This window comes from Haliotis rubra, unplaced genomic scaffold, assembly GCF_003918875.1.
Source record: "Haliotis rubra isolate DU_JTF1 unplaced genomic scaffold, ASM391887v1 Scf185, whole genome shotgun sequence".
In the NCBI taxonomy this organism is placed as follows: Eukaryota; Metazoa; Mollusca; class Gastropoda; order Lepetellida; family Haliotidae; genus Haliotis; species Haliotis rubra.
In genome coordinates, this window is record NW_025765836.1 from 270,016 (window position 1) to 295,307 (window position 25,292).

Here is a 25,292-nt window from a genome sequence, read left to right on the forward strand (position 1 = left end):
ATTCCGGTACAGAGGGATGCAAATAAAGTTATAGCTTGTTGAGACACGAACCGGAAATGCCGAATTGGAAAGCGATAGAATTATGTGACGGAAACACCCGACACTCTCTGTTCGTGAAACGTCGTAATTACACCAGACATGCGTTGCATGCACATCCTGCTTGGAGCAGAGGCTAAGAGCGCAGACATTTTGAGTTTATTTACAGGACGTGATTCCAATTAAGATTGATCCCGAATCTTAATGCAGTCTGCCAGTGATAGAAGCTGGCGATGTCTGGTGATTAATGTCCTTAAATGTTGAGTTCAAGGCAAATATTCAACATCTATAACCACTCTGTCCAACAAATGCGGCAGCGGGATCTCTGGTTCTACATCAAAACAGGGATGAAAGGTCAGCAAAGATGGGCAATCCATGTGTCCATATATGCTTAGATTGACCACATGCCTTGTCAACTGGATAGCCTCATGTCCAGTATTCGTTTCATGAATGACCATTACCTATCGAACTCCTACTCAGCTTAATCACGCGGGGGAAGATGCTGTTAAAAGTTTTTCTCTCTGTATCCATTGTAGTGTGGTGGGACGACTGGTGGTTAAGAACATATCTGATTCAATACAACCTACAATGATAAGCCACACAGAATATGGGCTCTGTGTACCAGATTACCAGATTGATTAATATGGCAAAAGCTCCACAAAGGACGTTATTCCTTGTTGAATTCTATTCTTGCCATGGACGTCAAAAGTATTCTCTATTTGCCGCACGGATTAGGTCTGTCAAAGATTATGATCAAGATATTATTTGTATTTCATTTCTCTTTCCTAACTTTAGAAGTTTAATTTTCCTCCTGAAGGTAATTAATCCCCGTTTCTATTTACACGTTGCTTTCAACTAACTCTACAAAGCATTATCATAGCGGATAAAACAAACAAAAAGCAAATCAGAATAAAGAACCGTATTGCTGGTCTGACAAAGTGAGTGAAGTTATACTTAGTCAAAAATATGTTTAATAGACGTCATTCAATCGTATTTGCATTTTTATATGCATTAATATGAATGGTTTTCCCGTTATGCTAGTTTAAAACTTATGGAGACATTTTTATACTCACCTTATTATTGACTTCAGGTATGTTAAATGTTCATGTACGTTTCATAAGAGGGAATATGAACATCTCCAGTTCTGTGACGGAAAGTTTATTCTTATTACACTTTTGGCATTAAGGAAGTATAGAGAATGCCTCAAGTACAAAATACAACAGGTTGGCCACAATTTGCAATGACGTCACAAGACATTTATATTTCTTGTATCACTAAATTCGGTACACTGTATTGAGAAATCAATTTTTACAAATAAACTAGTATTGGTTTATTTAGACTGATTATTCTCATTATTCTGGGTCTTTTATATTTCAAATAACAGTATTGTATAATATTTAATCAATTGTTTGGCATATTATACTTGTATATCCACATGATTTCTATTCATATCTGATTTGGATATGAATGCAACCAAGTCTACTTATCAAATATAGTCCGTGTTCTCACTGGAATTAACACAACATTATATTCAAAGGCTTTTCTCAAAATATACATTAGGCCACCCTTACATTACGTATTCAACTTCCCCAATATGTAATTATCCAAGGTACATTATTTTGGTTGCAGATGAAAAATGACTGCTAAAACTCCAGACAAAATGTTTCTATCTCAAGTTTCTGATAAGTAAGCATTGTGGTGCCATCGAGCATGTTCCTTTACAATTGGTTTATCAAAGACATGTCATTGTTTCAGATTCCAGTTTTATTATCACGTTGAGATTATAGGCGATATACTTGCTCCTCAAAAAAACATGTGGCTCAGTCAGTAAAAGTGCCGGTTTACTCCCACTTTCCCAACATTTGTTAAAACAACATGTTCAATTAGGCAGAGAACAGTAGAAGGATTAATTGGTATATTCCACTTTTAGGGGTGGCTGGCAATGAGGTGAGGTGAGGTGAAATTGGGTTTAAAGTCGTGCTTGAGAATATTTCGCTCACATGACGACGTGCATGCGTGTGTATGTGTATGTGCGGCTGCTTGTACTAGCCCAGACTTAAGCTGGTTTTAAAGTGCTAGCTCACTGAGATACCATGCCGCAGTGCCCCACTCAGACACAGTATACTGACTCCGAGCCGACCAGTCCTTGTTGTACCCAGTAATGCCGAGCGCCAGGCAGGGACCAACAAGTACCATATTTTAACGTCTTTTGGTATGACGCGGCCGTGTATCGGAACCGCCACCCTCCGCTCTCCGGGCGGACGCTCTAACCACTACACCACGGAGGCGGTCGGCTGGCAATGAGATCAGTTTACCCTTCGGTTAAGGTTTACTCTCTCACACTGTCGGTCACTAATCGAGCACACTGATGATGTAGCGTACCTTTTTTAAATTCTGCCATAATCATGATGTAAGTGCTGTAAGGACATACAAAAATACATGTCTTGTAAAACCTAAAACGTATGTGATATGTACTTAAAACATATATTAAAACAAAAAATATGTGAAACGTACACCTGTTATGTTATAATATGTTATAATATATGTATGTTGATTTTCCAAATATGTGATGTGTAGACAATAGTAGAAACTTAATGTTTCCATTTGGTAATAAAACTATATCTATTATGTGCCTAGATCCATATTTTCTAAAACTTTGGTCATTTATTTGACGAATAAAACAGGTAACTTTATTACAATCTGACACAAGCACACTATCTAGATCCCTGATGTTAAAGTGGACAACAACCAGTCACTTAAACTACCAATGTTCGGAAAGTTGGGGGACACCGACCAAAATACTAGAAATAATGTATAAACTAGCAACAACGTAATACGATTACAGAGCACACATAACCTCACGTATGCAAGGTGCTGAACAGCGCTGTCATTATATGTTATACTACATAGTTTACACATCCTCTAAACTAGAACAGGGCCGGTGGGGTAGCCTAGTGGTTAAAGCGTTGGCTCGTCACGCCGAAGACCCGGGTTCGAATCCCCACATGGGTACAATGTGTGAAGCCCATTTCTGGTGTCCCCCGCCGTGATGCTGGAATATTGCTAAAAGCTGCATAAAACCAAACTCAGTCAGTCAGTCTAAACTAGAACAGTACCATGATATACATTGGTCAGGCCTATCAAAACATTGTGTTACTATACACAGACATAAGGTATAGTGTTCTTATGTTTGTTTGACCTGTTTCAGCACCACAGCCATGGACAGCAGTCAGATCCTATCCATCCTCATGCTGGTTTTCGCAATGGTGCTCACAGGGATGGCTCTGGGAGCCAAAGAGGAACAAGGTACAAAGTCGACGTCTTTCAGTAATTTCCTAGCTTCAGTACATAAGACGCATTTGGTATCAAATCTTGCTTTCATATATTTATCTCCCAACAATTAAATAACCGTTAGCCTTTATTGCAAAATTTATTCGTCACGAACAAATTTCAATACAATTATACGTAGTCTTGCAAGGCATTTGTTTATGTTTTAGTAGCTAAAGACCCCAATTTTCAATTTATATACCTTATGAAATTAATCTTGATTCGATGCATCGAAAAATACACCTTCCAACAAGTGCGTCTTATATTTTCTGTCCAAGTGTTAACCCATTTACCCATATATATATTTATTACTTTGGCGACACATTTATATTGAACATTTGTACCGTAATCTTGCTTTGATGGCGACATCAATGGAGCAAAATTTCAAAAGAAAAATGACACATTTTGTCTTCTTCAAAACATTATATCCATACACAGATTATGGAACGAATAGCATATATTATTGAAATGTATATCATCTGGATAAAATATTAAGGAGTTGGATTAATATAGAGACCAACCGATCAGTTATTTCTATTAGCAATCAGTTTAGCTAAATTAAATATATTAACGCTATGTTCAGTGGAGATGTGTTTTAGCCAAAGGCATCCCTCGCAACTTCCCAGCACGTTATGCATTAAATTAGTTTAGTAGCTCGTATTAGTTTAGATTCATTGATTTTAAATTTGTTTTGAATGTTTGATTTCATCATCAGTATATCTAATCTTGTTTAAAGTATCATGATTGTTCATTTTTATGATTTGTAGCCCACCGTTCAGTTCTCTTCCCTTGCTCCCCATATTGACCTTCCATATAGACTTTTTCCTTTAGTCCTTTTATGTTCGTTGTACTACATTTTCCTTCATAGCTTCGACCCGTGAAGATCCGGGTTACAATTGATCTTCAGTAGCCCATGCTTGTCGTAAGAGGTGACTAACGGGATCGGGTGGTATGACTGACTGACTTGGTTGACACATGCCATCGTATCTCAGTTGCGTAAATCGGTGCTCATGATGTTGATCATTGGATCGTGTGGTCCAGACTCGATTATTTACAGACCGCTGTCATATAGCTGGAATATTGCTGAGTGCGGCGTTAAACAAAGAAAACAAGCAACTCATATACGACTGGATACATTGTACGTGTCCGCTACGTATATTTTATAAAATACAATGTTTGACTTTCTCAAGATAAACATTGGGATTGCATGTAAACAATTTCACCTTGAACCATACAGCAAGCACATACGACAAGTTACCCAGGGAGTACAAATCATTTGGTCCAGTGTAAACGTAATTTAGTCTGTTTCTGCTTTGCTTCCTATTATGTCCTGAATCAGTTCCCTTGCCTAAGACTAAACCAGTCTTCTGTAAAATTTCGTTTAGGCATTGGTAGACTGGTAATTCCTTTAAAAGAACCCCTGCATTTTAATTGACTCACTTGGTCATTTCACTCACAGGATATAACGTCAAATGTTTTTGCAACAAGGTAATAGTTTTTTCACTCCATTAACTTTTTCCTTGGATGTCTTGATTGAATCTTTACAAACCTAATGAGAAAACGTGGAATGATCGTAAGGCCTAGGTTTAACCTAAAAAACATTTCGATCCTTAAAGGATAATAAGATTCAGTCGGTCATACCTGCAGTTTGGATCAGAATCTAATCAAGTTTGAATTAATAAGTTTATTTCAAATGTTCAGGTTCAATACGTTAATAGAGCGGCGAGGAGTGCCAGTGTGTCCTGTTTTCGTTCACCATGCCAGTTTGATTTCCCACGAGTAGAAACTAGGTGATGTCTGTGTAACCAATTGAAAAGAGCAAAACTGCTCCCAAGAAAATCTTCAAATGTCTTGAGGAATAGGTTCTCTCGCATGGCTTGCCCTTGTAGTCGAAGTAGAGGTGAGGTGAGGTGAAATTGGGTTTCGCGAACAATTGGTTCCCACTTGCGTAGAACGATGCTTATGATGTTGATCACTGAATTGTCTGGTCCAGACTCGCTTATTTACAGACCGCCGCCATATAGCTGGAATATTGCTGAGTGCGGCGTAAAACTAAACTCACTCACTCAGTTTCACCTGGTGTCGTACATATATTCAGGGATTAATTCGTGCAAGGATTTTCATTGGCACTGTGCCTGTTTGAACCGATGAAGTCTTCTTTGGCAGATCATCAAGTCTTATTGTTCTCTGGAGTTAAGGTTTCATGTTCTACGTCGGTTGGAGCCATCGAGGCACGAAGAATCACGGGCTATTTGTCCCGATAGAATTCATGGAGTAAGTTCTGTAACTTATTGAAGATCGTTGAACGTTCACGAGGGACAGATAAACCGTATTTCCGATTTGCAATTACGTTATACCAGATATTACATTTTGCCCTTTTTTTGTGAGAAAAGCAGAAAAATGTTACTTTCCAGTTCTGAAGTGAACGTTTCTGATATCACGAAGAAAAGACCAGAATATACCAGATAATACCTTTTGCCTTTTTTTCTGAGACAAGTAGAAAAATGTGACTTTCCGGTTGTGAAGTGAACGTTTCTGATATCACGAAGAAAAGATCAAGTCACTTTCAGTTATTAGCGGCCATTCGTTTAAAGGACGACATATTGCTAAGACCCCGTTCGCTGTTAATACTGAACTAACTATCCAATCAAAATTAAGCAACCATTGTACTGCTCTTTGAGAATTCCTGAAAACATAATTTCGCCATTATGTACATCCACAACCTAAAACAATTCAATGGAAATATGGCAGATTACAACTTTAAACTTTTAGAACCGACAGCGTGAAGCGATTGCACCCCATTTATTTACGCTGTTTTGCACGAAGTCGTCCGTAAGTAATTAATGGTGAACTGGCGTAGAACGATGTCCACATCAGTAAACAACGTTCCGTGATGTCTTCTGATATTGGTCAATCTTTGTGACTTCAAGTAAAAGCGAGGAGTCCCTGTCTTGTCCGGCCAACAATAAAATAGACTTTGAAATCAATTTCTTACGGACTAAATCGTAAATATTTCTCCTTCTTTGGCTAGAGTACTGATGGTTTGTCTCCCCACTCATTTATCTGGATAGTGGGTCTCGTTTTCGGTTATTTATGAAGGGTCACGTCTCCAAGCGTTCATTAATTCAAAATGGCGTCTTTTAATCCTACCCTTCAGGAGCTATTTCCATGGACAAGCATACGCCAGTTCTTTGACAAAGATTTTAAAATGAGCAATGCCTGATAAAAAATGTTCATGCATGGAAACACCCGCATTAAAGCTTCACAACAGAAATCATTAGGTACACGTTCATGCTTAAACCTCTTTCCTCATTTCAGGTTAAATCGTTTACAAGCACCTGACAACCCATGCGATCTTAACACTGCAGAACGTTAGAACTTAGAACCATAAAGCTATCATGATATATTGAACAACAAAGTCAATACTGGTCGGCGTGATTGTTACTCGTTATGTTGACACAGTCATTTCCAAGAAATGAAAACATTAGAAGTTCAGACATTCCATAGTCTTAATTTCATATTGGTTCCCCATCACTATGAATAAGACATTTAGGAGCGTTGCCACAGTTGATATACCACCCGCTGTGGATACTCAAACAACAAAACAAATTGCTTTTAACCTCCCACTTTCCCGTTTCTTAATCGAAACTGATTTTTCACTCAATATGCCTCCTATTGTGTTAATATGGACCATTTCGTCTGCAATTAGGCATGAACTTTCTGTCGAAACGAAAATTCTTTTCAACAAAGGCGCGCAAGCTGAACTCTGGCGGTAAAACGTTCCAACCAAAATATCAATCACCCTCAGCAGCTGGAATCTGAAGGGGTAGACTCAATCAGCAGGGGGAAGTAAGGGGAGAGAACTTGAACCAAGTGGTTATTTGATGTATCGCCCAAGCAGCCATACTCCTTGCAATCCTACCGTCCACAATAAATTCTAATGTTGATTTATTTTTGAAATGCAAATTGATGATTAATCTATGGATGAATGACGAATATTCAAATGTGACGTTAATGGTGAAATATTTTTGTAGAGACGAGATATATAAAATCGTCATCTATCATCAGTGTACATGTAACGTCATAGTTTCCAAAACCTTTTTTTCAAAATGTTGCAGTTTCCTTTAATGAGTCAAGGACCATGTGATTGCTAGTGGTGTGGTATTATTTGTCTCCCCAGCTTCAAACCCACACAGGCACTTTATAAACGTTTTTTTCCAGGGGACAGATTAAAGACAAAAGCTGCCTTAAGTTCACTTTACAGTAAGGGTTCACATGGAATTAAGCCCAAACTAAACACCAAGAGAGTTCCGGCTAGCCATTACAGGAAGTCACGTGGGCGAGATTCACGTTTACATAAACGAGAAGCATTCACGTCGAAAGATGGACACACCGAAGTCTGTCGGCCATTAGACACGGAAACGGATTATGAATACTCTCGAGATTTGGCTGCTACAAAAACGCCTGTGGTAAAATTGGGCGATGGGTTTCTGATCAGAGTAATTGCAGGAACTATCTATGTATGTTTCACAAACGAAAACACTGACACAGTAACATTTTCTACGCGAAGTGAAGATGGCGGAAACGGGCGTCCATACTTGCCATCACGGTTAGACGTTTGGGCTCAAGCTCCATCTGGTCGTATTGGAAGACAATCTCCAATGCTTACAAAACTTGGCAGGGATGTCAGCGGAAGACACTGAAGAAAACAATGAACCATTACGGATTGTTCCCTGAAATTCTGTTAGTTTGGAGGTATCGAACAACTTTAGGTGTGCATATGGTATAATGGTTTGGTCCGTAGAGGACCCACTCTTAATTGCAGAAAGGCTTTCGATTGTGTATGACAATCTCCTGTCGTGACACGAAAACACGAGCTGAAGTAAATATTTAACACTGAGGAATATAATTATTAATATCCTTGCCAAATCAAAACATGTGAACCTAACTGTACAGACATTGTCATCAAATCATGCGTTTGTACGAGAAGATACAAAATATTATCAGGTTATATATTTGTACAAGGTGTTAACCTCTTTCTGAATGTGGTTAACCCCACCCCCCCCACCCCCACCCAATAATGAATGATGGGCCATTTATTCCTACGAGAAAGCAGATATGAAATTATTAAGAAAACACTTGTTATGTATGATGCAGGGCAATGTTACAATTTTGTTATTATGTTGATACACATCGTTTGACTGAATGTCATATATAGCACCACCCCATTTAAGGTTATATGATGCCATCGATGAAATAAAAATAAGCATATCTAAGGAGTGTTAATGTTGTTCTGTTAAAAGGAGGAAATCGTTTATATTGGGTGATAATATAATTTACATAACACATATCATACCCACTTGAATACATCACTAAGTGAAATGAATACATAATTGGCGACACGTTTCATATTCACAATCATCAGATTCAGCTAAATTAAGTAGGCAGGATTGTGCTAATACATTTCCGTCACCTTTAAGAATCATATACAGTTTCATGGGTTAAAAAAATATAATGTCGTATTCAATTGTAATGGATATTCCCTTTGCTTCAAAATGAAGATTTCAGTTTCATGATCGAGGTAAGTGATGTTCGTGAGTCTTCCGTTATGTATACTGACTATACTTAAAGGCAAGAATTTTATGGATGTCAACTTCTTTATTGATGGACACGAGATTTCGAAGTATATTCTTACTTCTAAACGTCGTATCCATCACAATAAAGAAGCTGAGATCCATAAAATTCTTGCTTTTATGTGTATCACTTCTAAATGCCATTCAAAGACTATATACTGACTTTACACACTCTACCTCCTCTCCATGTAGACCGTCCGGTGTTGTAGCACTGCCGATGTTGTAGATGTGCCTTTCCACTGTGTACCGGTTCTTTCTTTCAGAAACTGCAGCTGTATTCTTCTCACTCTGGTTGTCATGTCACAAGTATTAATTTTCAAAGTATATAATAATCTTTATAAAAATCAAACATTTTTTCAAAGTATAGCATATCTCACATAACCTACATTTAATAAGAAACGCGATGATATCATCCTGAAAAAATGTTACTCTGTTCAGCGTATGATCTTAACAGAACGATTACAATCTCTATGTTCAGATGCAGATATCCTTGTTATGAATGTCTGACTGACTGAGTTTGGTTTTACGCCGCTTTTAGCAATATTCCAGCAACATCACGGCGGGGGACACCAGAAATGGGCTGTTATGCATGTGGCAACATGCGATTTATCACAGGAACTATTAAATTTCAAAATGGATTGATCTTATCTATATTAGATTAGATTCATATTACATCAATGAGATATTTTCTGTGATGATACGTAATATCAGATAAACTAATATTGGGTTAGAATTGGTCCCCAGCTGCAACAATGTATGCTGAGGCGACCAAATGGATCCCTTGATTTGGTTTAGTGTTACCGTCCTTGGAAGACGTGGAACGTTGATCACAATCCTGATGACCTTGTTCTCTGGTTCCGATTATTTACACGCCCTATAGCTGCAACAACAAACAAGCAAAGAGGTATTAGCTACAAGTGACAATGATGAAGATATGTAGCTTGGCATCGATCAGATTTAAAATGGTTTTTATAATTATCATTTCAGATTCTGAGGCAGCGGTAGCAGCTCCAAGTGAACATCATAAACGATCGGTGGACTTCCCATTGTCACAGGACCTCCTTGACGACGATGCATACGACATGGACAAACGAGGCAGTCTCTTCCGGTTTGGTAAGCGCGGCGGTCTCTTCCGGTTCGGCAAGCGCGGTACCCTTTTCCGGTTTGGAAAGCGAGGCAGCACTCTATTCAGATTTGGGCGCGGCGGAAATGATGATCTGTGGGTGCCTGTCAACGAGGACGGACAAGATGCTAAAAGAAACTTCCACTGGGGCAGGGAGACAGAAGAGTGATTCAACTTTGATGTGCTGGTTGGCCAATATGGACTGTATTATAGAATTTATAACTGCTGCTGGAAGCTAGTTACTTAAAAGCATTCTACTGAAGCAATGATGTCGAGGACTTGGATGAAAATAACATTCTCAAGAAGAACAAACCACACATTTCTATAGGTGCCCTGATACTACAAAATGAACATATACAAACGTTTCTGTTTTCCAATACTTGATCTTAGTTGGATTGAGACTACTAATAACACATGTCTGGTCATCGGTGTGCCGTTGACCAGAAATGGACCCTACGGTACGGCTTAAGTTGTGATCCTTTTGGTATTGTACTGCAGTAACATGTCAGCAATATTTCATGAGTAATAACAAGCCGGGAAGAATGGAAATGAATCAAGTTTCATTTCTGTGCTATTGCCCTACTATGTATACTTCAAAGCAATTTTCTCCCCTAGACTCTGTAATATATGATGATTGTGACTGCCAGGAATAAAGCGGTGTTACTTTTGATGACTTTTGTTTTACCTCTCTGCTCTTGTACAGATCAACGTAACTGCCGGGCAAAAGAAGGTATGCACTCATGTCTGATGGTGTCTAAAAATGAAATTTATTTCATACAGGCATACGATCTTGTAACGTTTTGACAACAATTTGTGTAAAATTCAGTTTTACACTTTCTTGTGCCCGGTAGTGTAGTGGTTGTAAACTGCGGAAATCAAGGCTTTCCTTCTCCATTTGGTTATGAAAGCATACATGATTGTAGTCTAAAGCCAGTCCTTACTGTCACATGTTCTAAATCAGAGTACACAAAACATTGTTCTTATTACTATGTTCAGTTAATTACATACTGGCCACATAAAGAAACTGTGCACACAGAAAATATACAGATAGGCAGACAGCGTCTTTATGCATAAATAAAGCTGTATACATAGCAAGTATTGGAGACAATCAAACGCTCATGCAGGTGCCAGGCGACGTGACGTCATTGTCATTCATGTGTTCACTGCAAGCCTGTGCAGCTTCAGAAATCGCTGTCACTGTCGAAAGCTTGATCTTTGGTCATTCAAACGTTCACAAATTCACATGAGAAGTCACATGCAAATCATGCCAAGATTAACATGTGCTCAGCGTCATGAAGCCATTGGAATGGTTCGAGCAGGCATTAGCCAACAACAGGTGGCAGCACATTTCCAATGCCATCGTAACACGATATCTGCATTGGTCAGGCGTTAGGGAAACAGTAATGACGTCGCCGACCACCCACGTTCTGGGCGTCCCCGAGTAACGACGCCAAGACAGGACAGATGGATTCGGGTGACTCATATCAGACACAGGTTCCAGACGGCAGTAACCACGTCCCAAACCATTCCCCAGGCCTTCATTTGGAAAATTTGGTAGCCTCTATGCGTCGTCGATGCACTGCTGTGCTTCACGCGCATGATGGTCATACCCGTTATTGACTTTGTGACTTCGACGTGTAACCCCCGACTCAATTTGAACTTCTGACCTCATCGTTACAGATATTGTTCATGTTCTTTTGACATGTTGTTGAGGCCCGATACTTCATCTTATAAAGTGTCTACATCATGTCGTCTTTTCTGTGTTGTATTCCAATTCTGAAGGAATTTTCTGTGTGCACAGTTTCTTTATGTGGCTAGCATATATGATACAACGCCAGATTCGACTACCTGCCTCTGTTGTAACAAATATATATTGAACTGTTTCACGGTTTGAGAATACTATGACAATCTTTGAAGAAGAACGATCATTCTCTGACATTGGTAGGCAGACACACGTACACACTCTTACAAAACCGTGACCTGCAGTTGATGGCTTCATGATTGCTTATAAACCTGTTTCACAGATTGCCTGTACAAACGTGTGTCACATTAAAGTAAGGTTTATTACGTATACCTAAGAGACCGCCTCCGTGGTGTAGTGGTTAGAACGTCTGCCCGGAGAGCGGAAGGTCGCGGGTTCGATCCCCGACCGCGTCATACCAAAAGACGTTAAAATATGGTACTTGTTGGTCCCTGCCTGGCGCTCGGCATTAATGGGTACAACAAGGACTGGTTGGCTCGGAGTCAGTATATTGTGTCTGAGTGGGGTATTCATGCTTCACTGGGGCATGGTATCTCAGTGGGCTAGCACTATAAAACCAGCTTCAGTCTGGGCTAGTACAAGCAGCCGCACCTCCACATACACACGCATGCACGTCGTCATATGAGCGAAATATTCTCCAGCGCGACGTTAAACCCAATTTCACCTCAGCCCACCTCAGTATACCTAAGGATTTGAGTGGAACAGGTAAGAAACGAAATGAGCTGATATCGTACATCTTTCTTCAAAATCGACGTTACCAATACCATGCCATATGGAAGAAATCTTGCTGACACAATAGAGCCTTAAACGGCCCAACGCCTTCAATGAATTAATAGTAGAAAGATTTGATGGAACAGATATTTATTTTTCAGATTTCCCAAGTCGCATGTTATTTCTTCAGTCGACAAACAATAATCGCTTCATCATGGACCTTTGTAACTGATGTGCCTCTAAGACATTAAGTTTATGGGACATTAACTGGACTCTGTCATGTTGATTGAAATGCTTACAATTTTCACCGGATCTCCGTTCAAACAACTCAAAGCAATCCGATTTTCCTTTCAAGTGATATCTTTAAATCTCTTGTTACGTGCACTGTATCAGTGAACGGGACGCTAGGAGTGAGTGAATACGGTGACGCATTTATTGCATATTGAAAGCCACACTCGATTACCTTATTTGGGATTTCTTAACTGCTTATATCCATTGTCCCCATTGTAGTATTGATTAGCCATCATCGTTTAAATGCAGTGACGCCAAGCATAAATCTTATGGGCAAACTCGAGAGAATCTGGTCTTATGTAAACTGTGCTGACTGACAAAATCTGGAACCACACAGTTTTCGTATTACAGAGACATAAAATATATGCTCTACCAGGATATTTTATTCTAATAAATAAGGTTTTTCATCATTTATGCAACAACATGCGCTTAAACAAATGCGCTATGGAACATTGCTTGTTTGATTGATTGAGTATGGTTTTACGCCGCTTTTAGCAATATTCCAGCAATGTCACGGCAGGGGACACCAGAAATGGGCCTCACACATTGTACCCACGTGGGGAATCGAACCCGGGTCTTCGGCGAGACGAGCGAACGCTTTAACCACTAGGCTACCTCACCGCCCGGAACATTGTATGAGTGACAAGTGCTTCTGGTAGAGTAGGACATGCTTATAATGTTTTTGTGAACACCTGGTGTTATCATTGATTTTCATATATCTCTTTACATAATTTTCATCACTATTTTGCCTTTTAAAACCAGTGAAATATTTTGCGTGATATAGTCAAGACTTTTCTTTGGCGTTAACGGTATTTATTTGGTAAATGTTTAAAAGTTTATGATGATATGCCGTACAATCCAAAATAGCGGCTTCTTATCCAATATCACCGACGAGAGTGTGAAGTGGGGCCATGATATCTGGCATCACGTAAACAGTGACATATTATTATAAAGAACTTTAAGATGACAGGCAGTAAAATAGTGATTTTGAAAGACAAAGATGTGTGGCCTCCGATCTGGTGATAACAGCTTCACGAACGTCAGAGATGGATAAGCTCGCAGTACATTTTCGCTGAACGGACAAAAAGCTTTGCATCAGCTTGAGACATTTCAACATTCTAACCGGAAAACTCAAGGACGGAAATTCATCGATTTTTGACAGAAGTCATACCCAAAGAGTTAAATCTTTGCCTCTTTTTCAAAGTGGCGGAGGTGTGTGCATTTCCTTTTCATAATGAGATCGCATCGAAACTCTAAGCAGTCTGGGATTAACCCTATTTAAATCAATTGTCATGTGGGCACACATCAGAGAGACTTCACGCAGGCCTGCTGTAGATGGTTTCGTGTCAGTGGAAGGGTTAATTGCCTATTGATCTTCAACTGACATTCACACGATGTACAAGTCACGATGTTAAGAGAAGCACCTTCTCAAGCGCATCGAATCAACACATTTAGTTGTTAATGTTCACCCGGTCTCTTCTCTTCTTAAAACATGCCATATATACGGAGATTGAAGAAACGCTTCATATCTCCCAGTCATCGGAAGTATAAAAATCGTTTCATACCGAGAATCTGAGGTTTTATAAAACGCCCAAGAGTATGTGTTATGTTTGAAGGTGAACTGGATGAGGATGTAATGCATTTGCTTCATGGGGGCTTTCATATGAATACACAATGCCATTTAGAAAGTGGTCAAATGTGGAAGCGTGGAAGTCGGGATGACTGTGTGGGTCAGATCGCTGACGATTAGGTGTGTGTGTGCTGGCGATTAGGTGCCTGATCTGAGAGTGTAGATTCGAATTCCGGATTTGACTCAACATGACAAACGTAGTTTAATCTCTACTATACTGAGAATGCGTAATCCTTAATATAACATATGTTACAGGACGTTCATAGTAACTAGTGATCGATGCAATGTTTGTGCATTTTTATCAACAAATCACTATATGTACCAGTTCGTCAATACTGTATTAAGCGCAATCATTCGTTGGGAAGAGTTGTCACCCTTAGGCGTGACAGGATCATATGATCCCGAACGCCACATCCCCTGGTGTGCTTTTACGTGGGATTCACCAAAGGTGTGTCCGTGTAAGGTCACTATTTTCCAACACTAAAATTACATAAAATATATTGATATGTTAGAAATACTGTTTTAACGTGGCGCCATTCCAAACTATCGAAATCTACTCCCTCCCTCGATCTTACATTTGCATCGTTGTAGAATAAGCGCCAGTTCGTGAAACAGTCAGCAGTATTACCTCAGTATCCATGATTCTTCTAAATAATGGCTTTGGTGCCTGTCAAGCGAGCGTCAGACATGTGAAACGAGCCGTCTGGACACCTCTCTGACACAGACGCTCCATGGAATCACCCTTTTGTCCTTGCAGAGTGTCACAACGCGACATTCCGCCAGCTGGATTTCCAGACTTTCACAACGTCCAACGATAGTAACCGCACAATGCGTACACATCAATCAATTTGTTTACAAGTTCAGAAAAGCGAGACTTTATGCTGAATCTTATGCTGCAGCTCATATCTCCAAAAATATCACCCTCAAGTTTGGAGCCGTATTTCAGTTTAGTTGTAATATGTGTTAGATGTGAGAAATTGAGTCATTTATAATTTTCTCTGATTCATTGGTACTCATTAATTAATCTAATCTCATACGCCTTCAAAGTGGTTTAAGCAGATATTCAAATATTGTTCCAACGACTTGAATCAAAGGTGTCGGGACTGCAAATTTGCCCGAGACAACACCTAATCCCCAATTAAAGTTTCTCAAAATGAAGATTTATTACAGATTTAAATCTGACAAAACATTCACTTGGTCTGATGTCATCATCACCGTCCTGGTGACTGACCCGTCCATGACTTGCCCTGAATAATTTATGGCATAGCACCACCAAAAGAGTAGCACACGCACTCCACTCACACTCAACCTCACACATTTCTCACTCATACTGACCGCTCAGATTAAATCAAGAGATTATATTTTAATCAACACTCCAACTATAATTAACACTGATGCTCCCCATGAATTAGGAATGCGTGTACCAAACCCACGGTTAGTCTCATAAGGCAAGGTGAGATATCTTCTTTGAGAGGCATTTTTAGAAGTTGTAAAGATGAAGGAAAACCAAGTTCTATGAATAGTCAACTTCTTTATTGCAATGAGTGTGATGTTTCGTTGTAGATACTTACACCATTATCAACAAGCAAGTTTTTCACCACTTTCTTGATAACGGTGTTAGTATTCTACACCGAAACATCACACTCATTGCAATAAAGAAGTTGACTATCCATAGAACTTGGTTTTCCTTAATGTGAGATATGTGGAACACATTTCACAGAGGTATAGATTTCTAATGTATGTGGAGAGATCTCATATTATATATTGTACTCCTAGTGTGTGAGTGAGTTTGGTTTTACGCTGCTTTTAGTAATATTCCAGCAATATCACGGCAGGGGACACCAGTAATGGGCTTCACACATTGTGCATATGTGGGGATTCGAACCCGGATCTTCGGCGAGACGAGCGAACGCTTTAACCACCAGGCTACCCCACCGCCCCTTATTGTACTCCTTAACCTGCCAAAGAGTATTATAATTTTGGTATATAAATAGCATAAATAACCTCTGTTTTTCAAAACTGATACATAGTTCTTTCCTTCATATCTGAAAACCGTTAGTTTCCAAATTTATGAAAATATGTACAAAAACCAGGGGCCAGTTCCACAATTCTGATGTGATCTGAACATATGGTATGCTTTAGTATCGAATAGTGATGACACATGAAACGTTACGTCTAGTAGTATCCTCGCACCGTCACAAACACATGCAAAGGCGAGTCAATTATTCACCTGAAGAACACGGGAACGTAGTATGGTGATATATGAAGACACATCAACATACCTGTTATGTAGTTTTTGTATTCAACAACTGTGGACAGTAAAGTTGGAGACCGCCACGAAATGCAGTTTCTGAAGCTGAAATGTCCCAAATTAAACTCTTGGTGTGAGGGTTTTGAGGGTTACTATCGTTTCGCCCAATCAGCTGTACCAACGGAATAATATAGAACGAACACAACATAACGATTTCGTTGTCAATGTGAGCATTCAGCTCTAAACTCAAGATGTTAGTTTGTATTCTGCTCTATTTGTTTTCCACTGTAAGGTACTTTTGGATGTTGTCTTTTACCCGCACCCCTAAGTGTGTATAGGCCCGAACCATGAACTGATCTCTCTTTGCCCAGCATTGCTACCAAAGTCACTGACAACAATGGGGGTAGTTCCTACTGGGCATGCTACTACTACTACTACTACTACTACTACTACTACTACTACTACTACTACTACTACTACTACTACTACTACTACTACTACTACTACTACTACTACTGCTGCTGCTGCTAATACTACTACTACTACTACTACTACTGCTACTACTACTACTACTACTACTACTACTACTACTACTTCTGCTACTACTACTACTGCTGCTACTACTACTACTACTACTACTACTACTACTACTACTACTTCTACTTCTACTACTACTACTACTACTACTACTACTACTACTACTACTATTACTTCTACTACTACTACTACTACTAAGATATAGTTGTACTAGACCGTGGGAATTATGGCAGCCTAATCACTTCGTAAGAGGCCACTACATGGATCGTTGGTCACGTCGTTGTTGATAGCGTTCCTGTGTACACCGACGACGTGGATCGTTGCTCACAAAATCAATCACTAGTTGCTTAAAAAATCAATCACTTGAGTGCCAGGCCCAGACTTAATTACGTACAATCAGTAATGACGTACATGTAGCTGGAATATTACCTACTGCAACGTTATACATATGAAAACATATTTAATCCTAACGTTCCGAAATATTGATCCCCACTGTCAAATTACTTTCCAACATTTCATGTGTCTGCTGCTGAAGGTACTTGATATTTTATGTTCTTGTTATTTTGCTCTGGCAGCCATATTGGATTCAAGGTTTTCAGAATGCATTTCACTTCGTTTTGGGTTCATGTTTTCAAAACCTTACTCCTCTACGGAACCGACGGAAAAAAGAAAGTTTCAAATTTTCGCAGAATCGTCTTCAAAAATGATCTATCACTTCTAGCCGTTTTTTTCTCTTCGTTGAGGTTATATTTGATTTTGCTTTGGTCGATTTCCTTGTCCCACATTTTACTCTAAAAATCGTTTTTCCTCATATAGAATATTGGAAGTGTGTTTGCATGAAGTGTGTGAGCGCATAAGCTTTTGTGTGCCTGCTTACGGTTGAAAGTGCGTGTCTGTATTAGTGCCTACATTGTGTTTCACACCGTTAGTGCACGATTACGTTTCTGTGTGCTCGAATGCATTTGTGTGTACCTACAAGTGTGCGTTAAATGTCAGAATGCGTAAGCTTGGCCTAAGTCATAATAAATGTAAGTCCATTGCTTGTCCGAATAGTCAATTGGTAGAACATGCGTATGGAACTCCTTGTAATTTATGTATGTGTGCACGTACTGTTGTCCATGTACGTGCTTATGTGTGCATGTACTTTTGTACGTGCGTTTCTGTGTACTTATGTATTTACGATTGTGTGTTTGCTCGTAGTTTTGTCTGAATGCCAGATCAGCTGAAGACATAAATATATTCGTTTCAGCGAGGGATTTCTGTCACTCACACGAAAGAGCAACCCAATGGATCTCTAATAACCTGGATAGTAGTTTCTGCGTGTATCTACCATCTTACATCAGTTCCTACAGCGGTCCTGCCATTCCTACATCAGGTCTTACATCAGTCCTACAATTACTACATCGGGTCTAACATCACTCCTACCATTACTACATCAGTTTCCACATCAGTCCTACCATTCCTACATTAGTTCCAACCATTTCTACATCAGCTCCTACATCAGTTCCTACATCAGCCATACCGTTCCTACATCAGTTCCTACCATTCCTACATCAGTTCCTACATCAGTCCTACCATTCCTACATCAGGTCCTACATCAGTCCTACCATTCCTACATCAGTTCCTACATCAGTCCTACCATTCCTACATCAGTTCCTACATCAGTCCTACCATTCCTACATCAGTTCCTACATCAGTCCTACCATTCATACATCAGGTCCTACATCAGTCCTACCATTCATACATCAGTTCCTACATCAGTCTTACCATTCCTACATCAGTTCCTACATCAGTCTTACCATTCCTACATCAGTTCCTACATCAGTCCTACCATTCCTACATCAGTTCCTACATCAGTCCATTCCTACATCAGTTCCATTCAGTCCTACCTACATCAGTTCCTACATCAGTCCTCCTACATCAGTTCCTACATCAGTCCTACCATCAGTTCCTACCATTCCTACATCAGTTCCTACATCAGTCCTACCATTCCTACATCAGTTCCTACATCAGTCTTACCATTCCTACATCAGTTCCTACATCAGTCCTACCATTCCTACATCAGTTCCTACATCAGTCCTACCATTCCTACATCAGTTCCTACATCATTCCTACATCAGTTCCTACATCAGTCCTACCATTCCTACATCAGTTCCTACATCAGTCTTACCATTTCCATACATCAGTTCCTACATCAGTCCTACCTTCCTACATCAGTCAGTCCTACCCATTCCTACATCAGTTCCTACATCAGTCCTACCATTCATACATCAGTTCCTACATCAGTCCCCATTTCATTTCCTACATCAGTTCCTACATCAGTCCTACCATCAGTCCTACATCAGTCCTACATCAGTTCCTACATCAGTCCCTACATCAGTTCCTACATCAGTCCTACCATTTCCTACATCAGTTCCTACATCAGTCCTACCATTCTTACATCATTCATCAGTCATCAGTTCCTACATCAGTCTTACCATTCATACATCAGTCCTCCCATTTCTATATCAGTTCCTACATCAGCCCTACCATTCCTACATCAGGTCCTACATCAGTCCTACCATTCCTACATCAGTTCCTACATCAGTCCTACCATTCCTACATCAGTTCCTACATCAGTCTTACCATTCCTACACATCAGCTCCTACATCAGTCCTATCATTCCTACATCAGTTCCTACATCAGTCCTATATTCCATTCCTACATCAGTCCTCCTACCATTCATACATTCTATCATCAGTCCTACCATTCCTACATCAGCTCCTACATCAGTCCTACCAGTTCCTCAGTTCCTACATCAGTCCTACCATTCCTACATCAGTTCCTACATCAGTCCTACCATTCCTACATCAGTTCCTACATCAGTCCTACCATTCCTACATCAGTTCCTACATCAGTCCTACCATTCCTACATCAGTTCCTACATCAGTACTTACCATTCCCACATCAGTTCCTACATCAGTCCTACCATTCCTACATCAGGTTTGACATCAGCCCTTCCATTTCTACACCAGTCCTACCAGTCCTACATCAGTTCCTACATCTGTCCTACCAGTCCTACATAAGTTCCTACAGCAGTCTTACATCAGTCCTAGTTGAATGGGTCCTTTATAATGAATACTGCTTCCATGACAAATAAACACCTTAATGGTTTGGGCAAAATGTGATATTGTCACGTCTTTTCCTGACCATTTTAAAACGCAATGAAAGTTCATTTATAACAATGATCCATGAAAAATATATCTAAGATTTATAGCTTGGTAAGGAAGTACAATGAGATTCAAAATGAGGCCCTGAAGACCGAAACTGTCTGGATAGTGCCCGATAATAGAGATATGTTTTCCTGGGTTGAACGTTCATAATTCATGCCCGTCTTTCGACGTGAATGATTCACACCTTTCTAAAATACTACGACTCTCGTTTCATTGAATATCAAATCGCACTCGTTCAAAAGCACGAAAACAAAGAAAACCAGGATTTGAAGAAAACGCAAGCTTCTCTCAGTTCTCCAATCTCATGTCCTTAAAGCAGATGAAACGTGGATCAAGCAAGTGGATATATTCTCTGTAACCACACTTGCTGCCTGCCGTACATTGTGCATCTCATCAATCGGCGTTCCCACATCTAATAACTATATTTTACCGTTACTTCCAGCACATGTTAGTGTCAGTTTCGAAAACAGTGCCACCAACACTCAGTACTATTCCAGTCATATTGCGGCAGTCACAATCATATCTACGCAGCAGAAACCAACTACTGATATAAGCAAGTCACAGTCAACAGACAATGAGCCTCACTACACGATCGCATGTTGTTACCTGGTATGACAAGCAATGTTCTTGCGTTATGGCACCACTGTGTTGTTTCCTTGTTGTTTAACGCCGCACTCAGCAATATTCAAGCTATATGACGGCGGACTGTAAGTGGTCGAGTCTGGACCAGACAATCCAGTGATTGACATTATGAACATCGATCTACGCTATTAGGATAGGATGACATGTATCAACGAAGTCAACGAGTCTGACAACCCGATTGCATTAGTCGCCTCTTACGACAAGCATGGGTTGCTGAAGACCAATTCTAACGTTCACGGGTCGAAGCTATGAAGGAAAATTTAGTACAACGAACATAAAAGGACTATCTTCGAAAGGAAAAAGTCACGGGGACACCACTGTAAAAAATGTAATAACCTTATGCAAGATATTTTTTATTATGTAAGATACCTTTAAATTCTATTATCATGCAACGTTTTGGTAGAGATTCCCATACCTTGTAAAAAGAATTTTTTTTAAAGTAATTGAGTAATTGTTTCAACAGAGTCAGTATTCAGCGTTCAAATTTTAAAACGTTTGATGGTGGACATGTATAAGACATTTCCACATATGACAACACTGACAATAAGTTCGTCAAATGCTATTTTCCACCTTGTAATGGATGTTTGAGTGTTTGAGAAATCAGACCATTTTATGCATGTCATATATGCCAGGTTCATTAATGGGGACAGTGGCAGTGATTTAACTTTAAGTAGATAACCCCGTTCATGATCCCTACACCAACTGAACCTATACTGTTGGCAGGCTCGTTGACATGCTGTCACCTTTTAACTGTAAATTTTGCAGATGGGCGAAAAATCAACAAAGTGTCATATTTGAAATGAATACAGACAGACAGACAAGTTTATTCAGTAAAAGGCCACAGGCCCATCATACAGTCATTTGCATATGATATAGATGGTTTAGTGCACATGGTGTGTAAGAGGAACATTTCTAATGCGCAGAAGTACATGATACAGAAAAATACTGACATCTCTTATGATACAATCATTATGTGTTTTCACAAGTTAATAAAATTGGCATTTGGATCAAAATCAGTCAAATATTTCTGAATATATCTTAACCTTAAAGCAGCAAAACGTTCACACTTAAGGAGTACATGAAATTAATCTTCAAGAACATTTTATAGTCTAGAGGCTAAGTCATGTAGGAGGTTCAGAAAAAGAGTTTGTTCAACACCTTCTACATAAAAGGTCTGCCTACACAGTTTGATCCAGGAGAGCCTACTGAACATTTCTAGGTACTATGTAATCCCAAATTATAGGGTAGGTAAAAGGTAGGGGTCATTCTTTGGTCCTACCCCTATAGCAAAATGCAGGCAAATGTTCGGGAGAAGGTGCAACATTGTGTCCCAGGACTTTCTTTGTAGTGAGCATCTTCATTATCATTATATGATTTTGTGAAGTTTATTTGAAGATTATGCAAAATCACTTAATTTTATGACACCAAATAAACATAGATGGGGAAAAAAAGTAATTTCTTGATAAAATCTTGTATTCTTGAAAAGAAATTCTGAAAACCACCAACACTTTAATCTTCAATATTCTGTTTAGTTATCAATGAAAATATTATGTATATTGCTACAATGGCAATTGAAAAGGATGATTCTAACAATATAATACACCGAATTGCTAGAAAATGTGTAATATATTAACCAAAACACATTTCTTAACTATCGTTTAGAATCATGTTAAAAACACCTCAATCCTATTTTGAAAACAGTATAAATATTCTCGAATAAATAAAAATATTTGTCGTAGCATTTTTAAAGCTGTTAACAATAGATGTTTGTCACAATCTGACATGTCTCTGAAAGTATATAGATATAAAATGTGAATAATGACTGGCCCCTTGCCTGGACGATGACAAATGTGATGAAACACTGCCAGTTCGTCACCTTACAGGCTCAAAGCAGATGATCACAATGCTGAACAGAATGGGACAATGTGCTTCATACGATCAAGTTGAAATCATAGACACTTGTCTCGCTGAGGGAATCATTGCCAAATCTGAGATGCATGGTGTTGTTCCAACCAACATCGTACCTGGTGTCTTTGTTCAAGAGGCTGCAGATCACTTTACTGAAGAGAGACTTGATGGAAAACACACAACACATGCTACAACTATGTTTCTATATCAGAAAAGTCAGTTTGGTCCAACAGCCCCAAGCATGGTATATGCTGTTCACTCTCAGAGAAAACGGACATTTCAGTCTACAAGAATGTGCAAGAACATGCGGGAGTTTATCACTCACGGCAAACGCCCACTCAGTTTTGTGAGGCAAGCAGATAATGTATGATTCACTGATACTGAAGATTTTCTTCTATCAAGCTACAGTTTGAATCTGGCATGGGCATTTGCCAGATGTGTCCAACAAAAATATCTGATGTTGAACATGAGTGGTTTCCATGCTATGGTACACTCAACTGTTCCAACACATACCAACGTTGGTTATTGTCCAATGATCGATGGAGCTTCCACAAAGTTCAGCACTGTATACATTAATGAAGACAGTTCAGACCATGATGTCCAGCCTTCAGCAGCAAGACAGTGTCATTACATTTGACCTTGCAATCTATGTAAAAGCCGAATCAATCCAAAGGCACCTTCCAGAAGAGTTTTCTGACACTGCCATACGCATCGATGGGTTCCACATTGCAACCAGCTTCCTCAAACTCTTGGGTAAAGACATGAAGAATGAGGTATCCAGATCTTCTCATTGAAAGTGGTGTTTATGCAAGTGGATCAGTCACTGCACATCTGAATGACAAGTTCCACAATCAGGGATTCAATGTCACAAGCTATTGATGGAAGCCCTTTTTCATTTACAATGTGTAAGCTGGCTGATTAACAAGGAGAAACGTGTTGCTAATGAACAATCCAGTGTTGACAAGATTATGACCATCCAAGATGCCGCAAAGGAAGGTCATGACTTTCAAGAATCAGTTGTTAAGCTTGTAGATGAAACCCAAACAGTCATTCTCCAGTTTACCACTTTCCGGAATCAGATGTAAACAAAGAGCCAAACATATGCATTTTGGGATTATTATATTCCAGTGGTTCATCAACGCTTCGGTTCATCAAGGTGGAGATGACAGGTATTTGGGCATTACACCTATCATCCACTGTTGCACTCACTCCATATGTCTTTGCTATGGACAGACAGAACAACTCAAGATGGTTACCAGTCTACCTTTCGGACATAAACCTCCTATCAGAGAGACATCCAGACTTGCATAAAGAGTTCATAAATGGTACCATGCAATCAGCCGTTTGCCCAGATATGGACAGATATGGCACTTGAGCAAACTGTGAATCTGGAGACAAAGCACAAGGGTTCAATTTGGAAAGACTAAAAACACATAAGTACAAAAACGATGGTTTCTAACATGTCTTGAACGTGCAGCGACTGAGGGCACACACAAGGAGTCAGCTCCAAATAGATTTAAACGGGATGAAGATGATGTCCGGCAGTTAATTACATGCTTGACATCAGGGGTGATGACAAATCCGTTATCATTTGATGATCTATTTGGTGACACAATGCCTCTTATCAGCATTGCTACTCGAGTTATACCTCAACACACTGCTACTGGAGTTGTGATGAAGGAAAACCTGTTCTTTGGATAGTCACTTCATTGCAATGAGTGCGACCGTTGTGGTATAACACGTTATCATCTGATAACGGTGTTAACCTACTCCAATTCCCAATAAAGCAGTTGACAGAACTTCTAAAATGACTCAAAAAAGTGTGTATTTGTCCAACAACTCCAACTCCCAGAAGTACATCAGCAACCCTAAAAACAAAGAGAACCTCTATGTTTTCTTGTCAGAAACCTGGATACGTATTGGTCAAGACAACCTCACAGCCACTGAGCAATTAGTCTTGGGTGGTGGCTTCAGTGATGGAGAAAGAGCTGAACTGATAATAAAGGGTCATTATGAGGATGTCCAGTCTCTAACATCAGGCCATGAGGAAGTTGACACCCAGTTCGTCTTACATGTCAAACATGCTTCTTCTGAAAACCAGAGGATTGTGATTCAGTCACTAGATACAGATTTTGCTATGCTTTGTACGTTTCTCTTTGCTGATCTCGAGTGTCAAGAACTTTGATTCCATACAGGCATTATAGACAAGCTGAGGTTTGTACCTGTTCA

At 39.5% G+C, this 25,292-nt stretch overlaps 1 protein-coding gene across 1 annotated transcript in view; it reads left to right on the forward strand.

Moving 5' to 3' along the window:
- The window catches only part of LOC124273841 (FMRFamide-like neuropeptides 7), a 33,387-nt gene extending 22,600 nt beyond the window's left edge, over nt 1-10,787 (forward strand). Inside the window, exons 2-3 of the mRNA XM_046709149.1 lie at nt 3,245-3,342; nt 9,984-10,787. Of these exons, the coding sequence (XP_046565105.1) occupies nt 3,255-3,342; nt 9,984-10,288 (393 nt within the window). The 5' untranslated portion in view covers nt 3,245-3,254 and the 3' untranslated portion in view covers nt 10,289-10,787. The remainder of the gene's footprint in view (nt 1-3,244; nt 3,343-9,983) is intronic.
- Nucleotides 10,788-25,292: the final 14,505 nt, after the last annotated feature.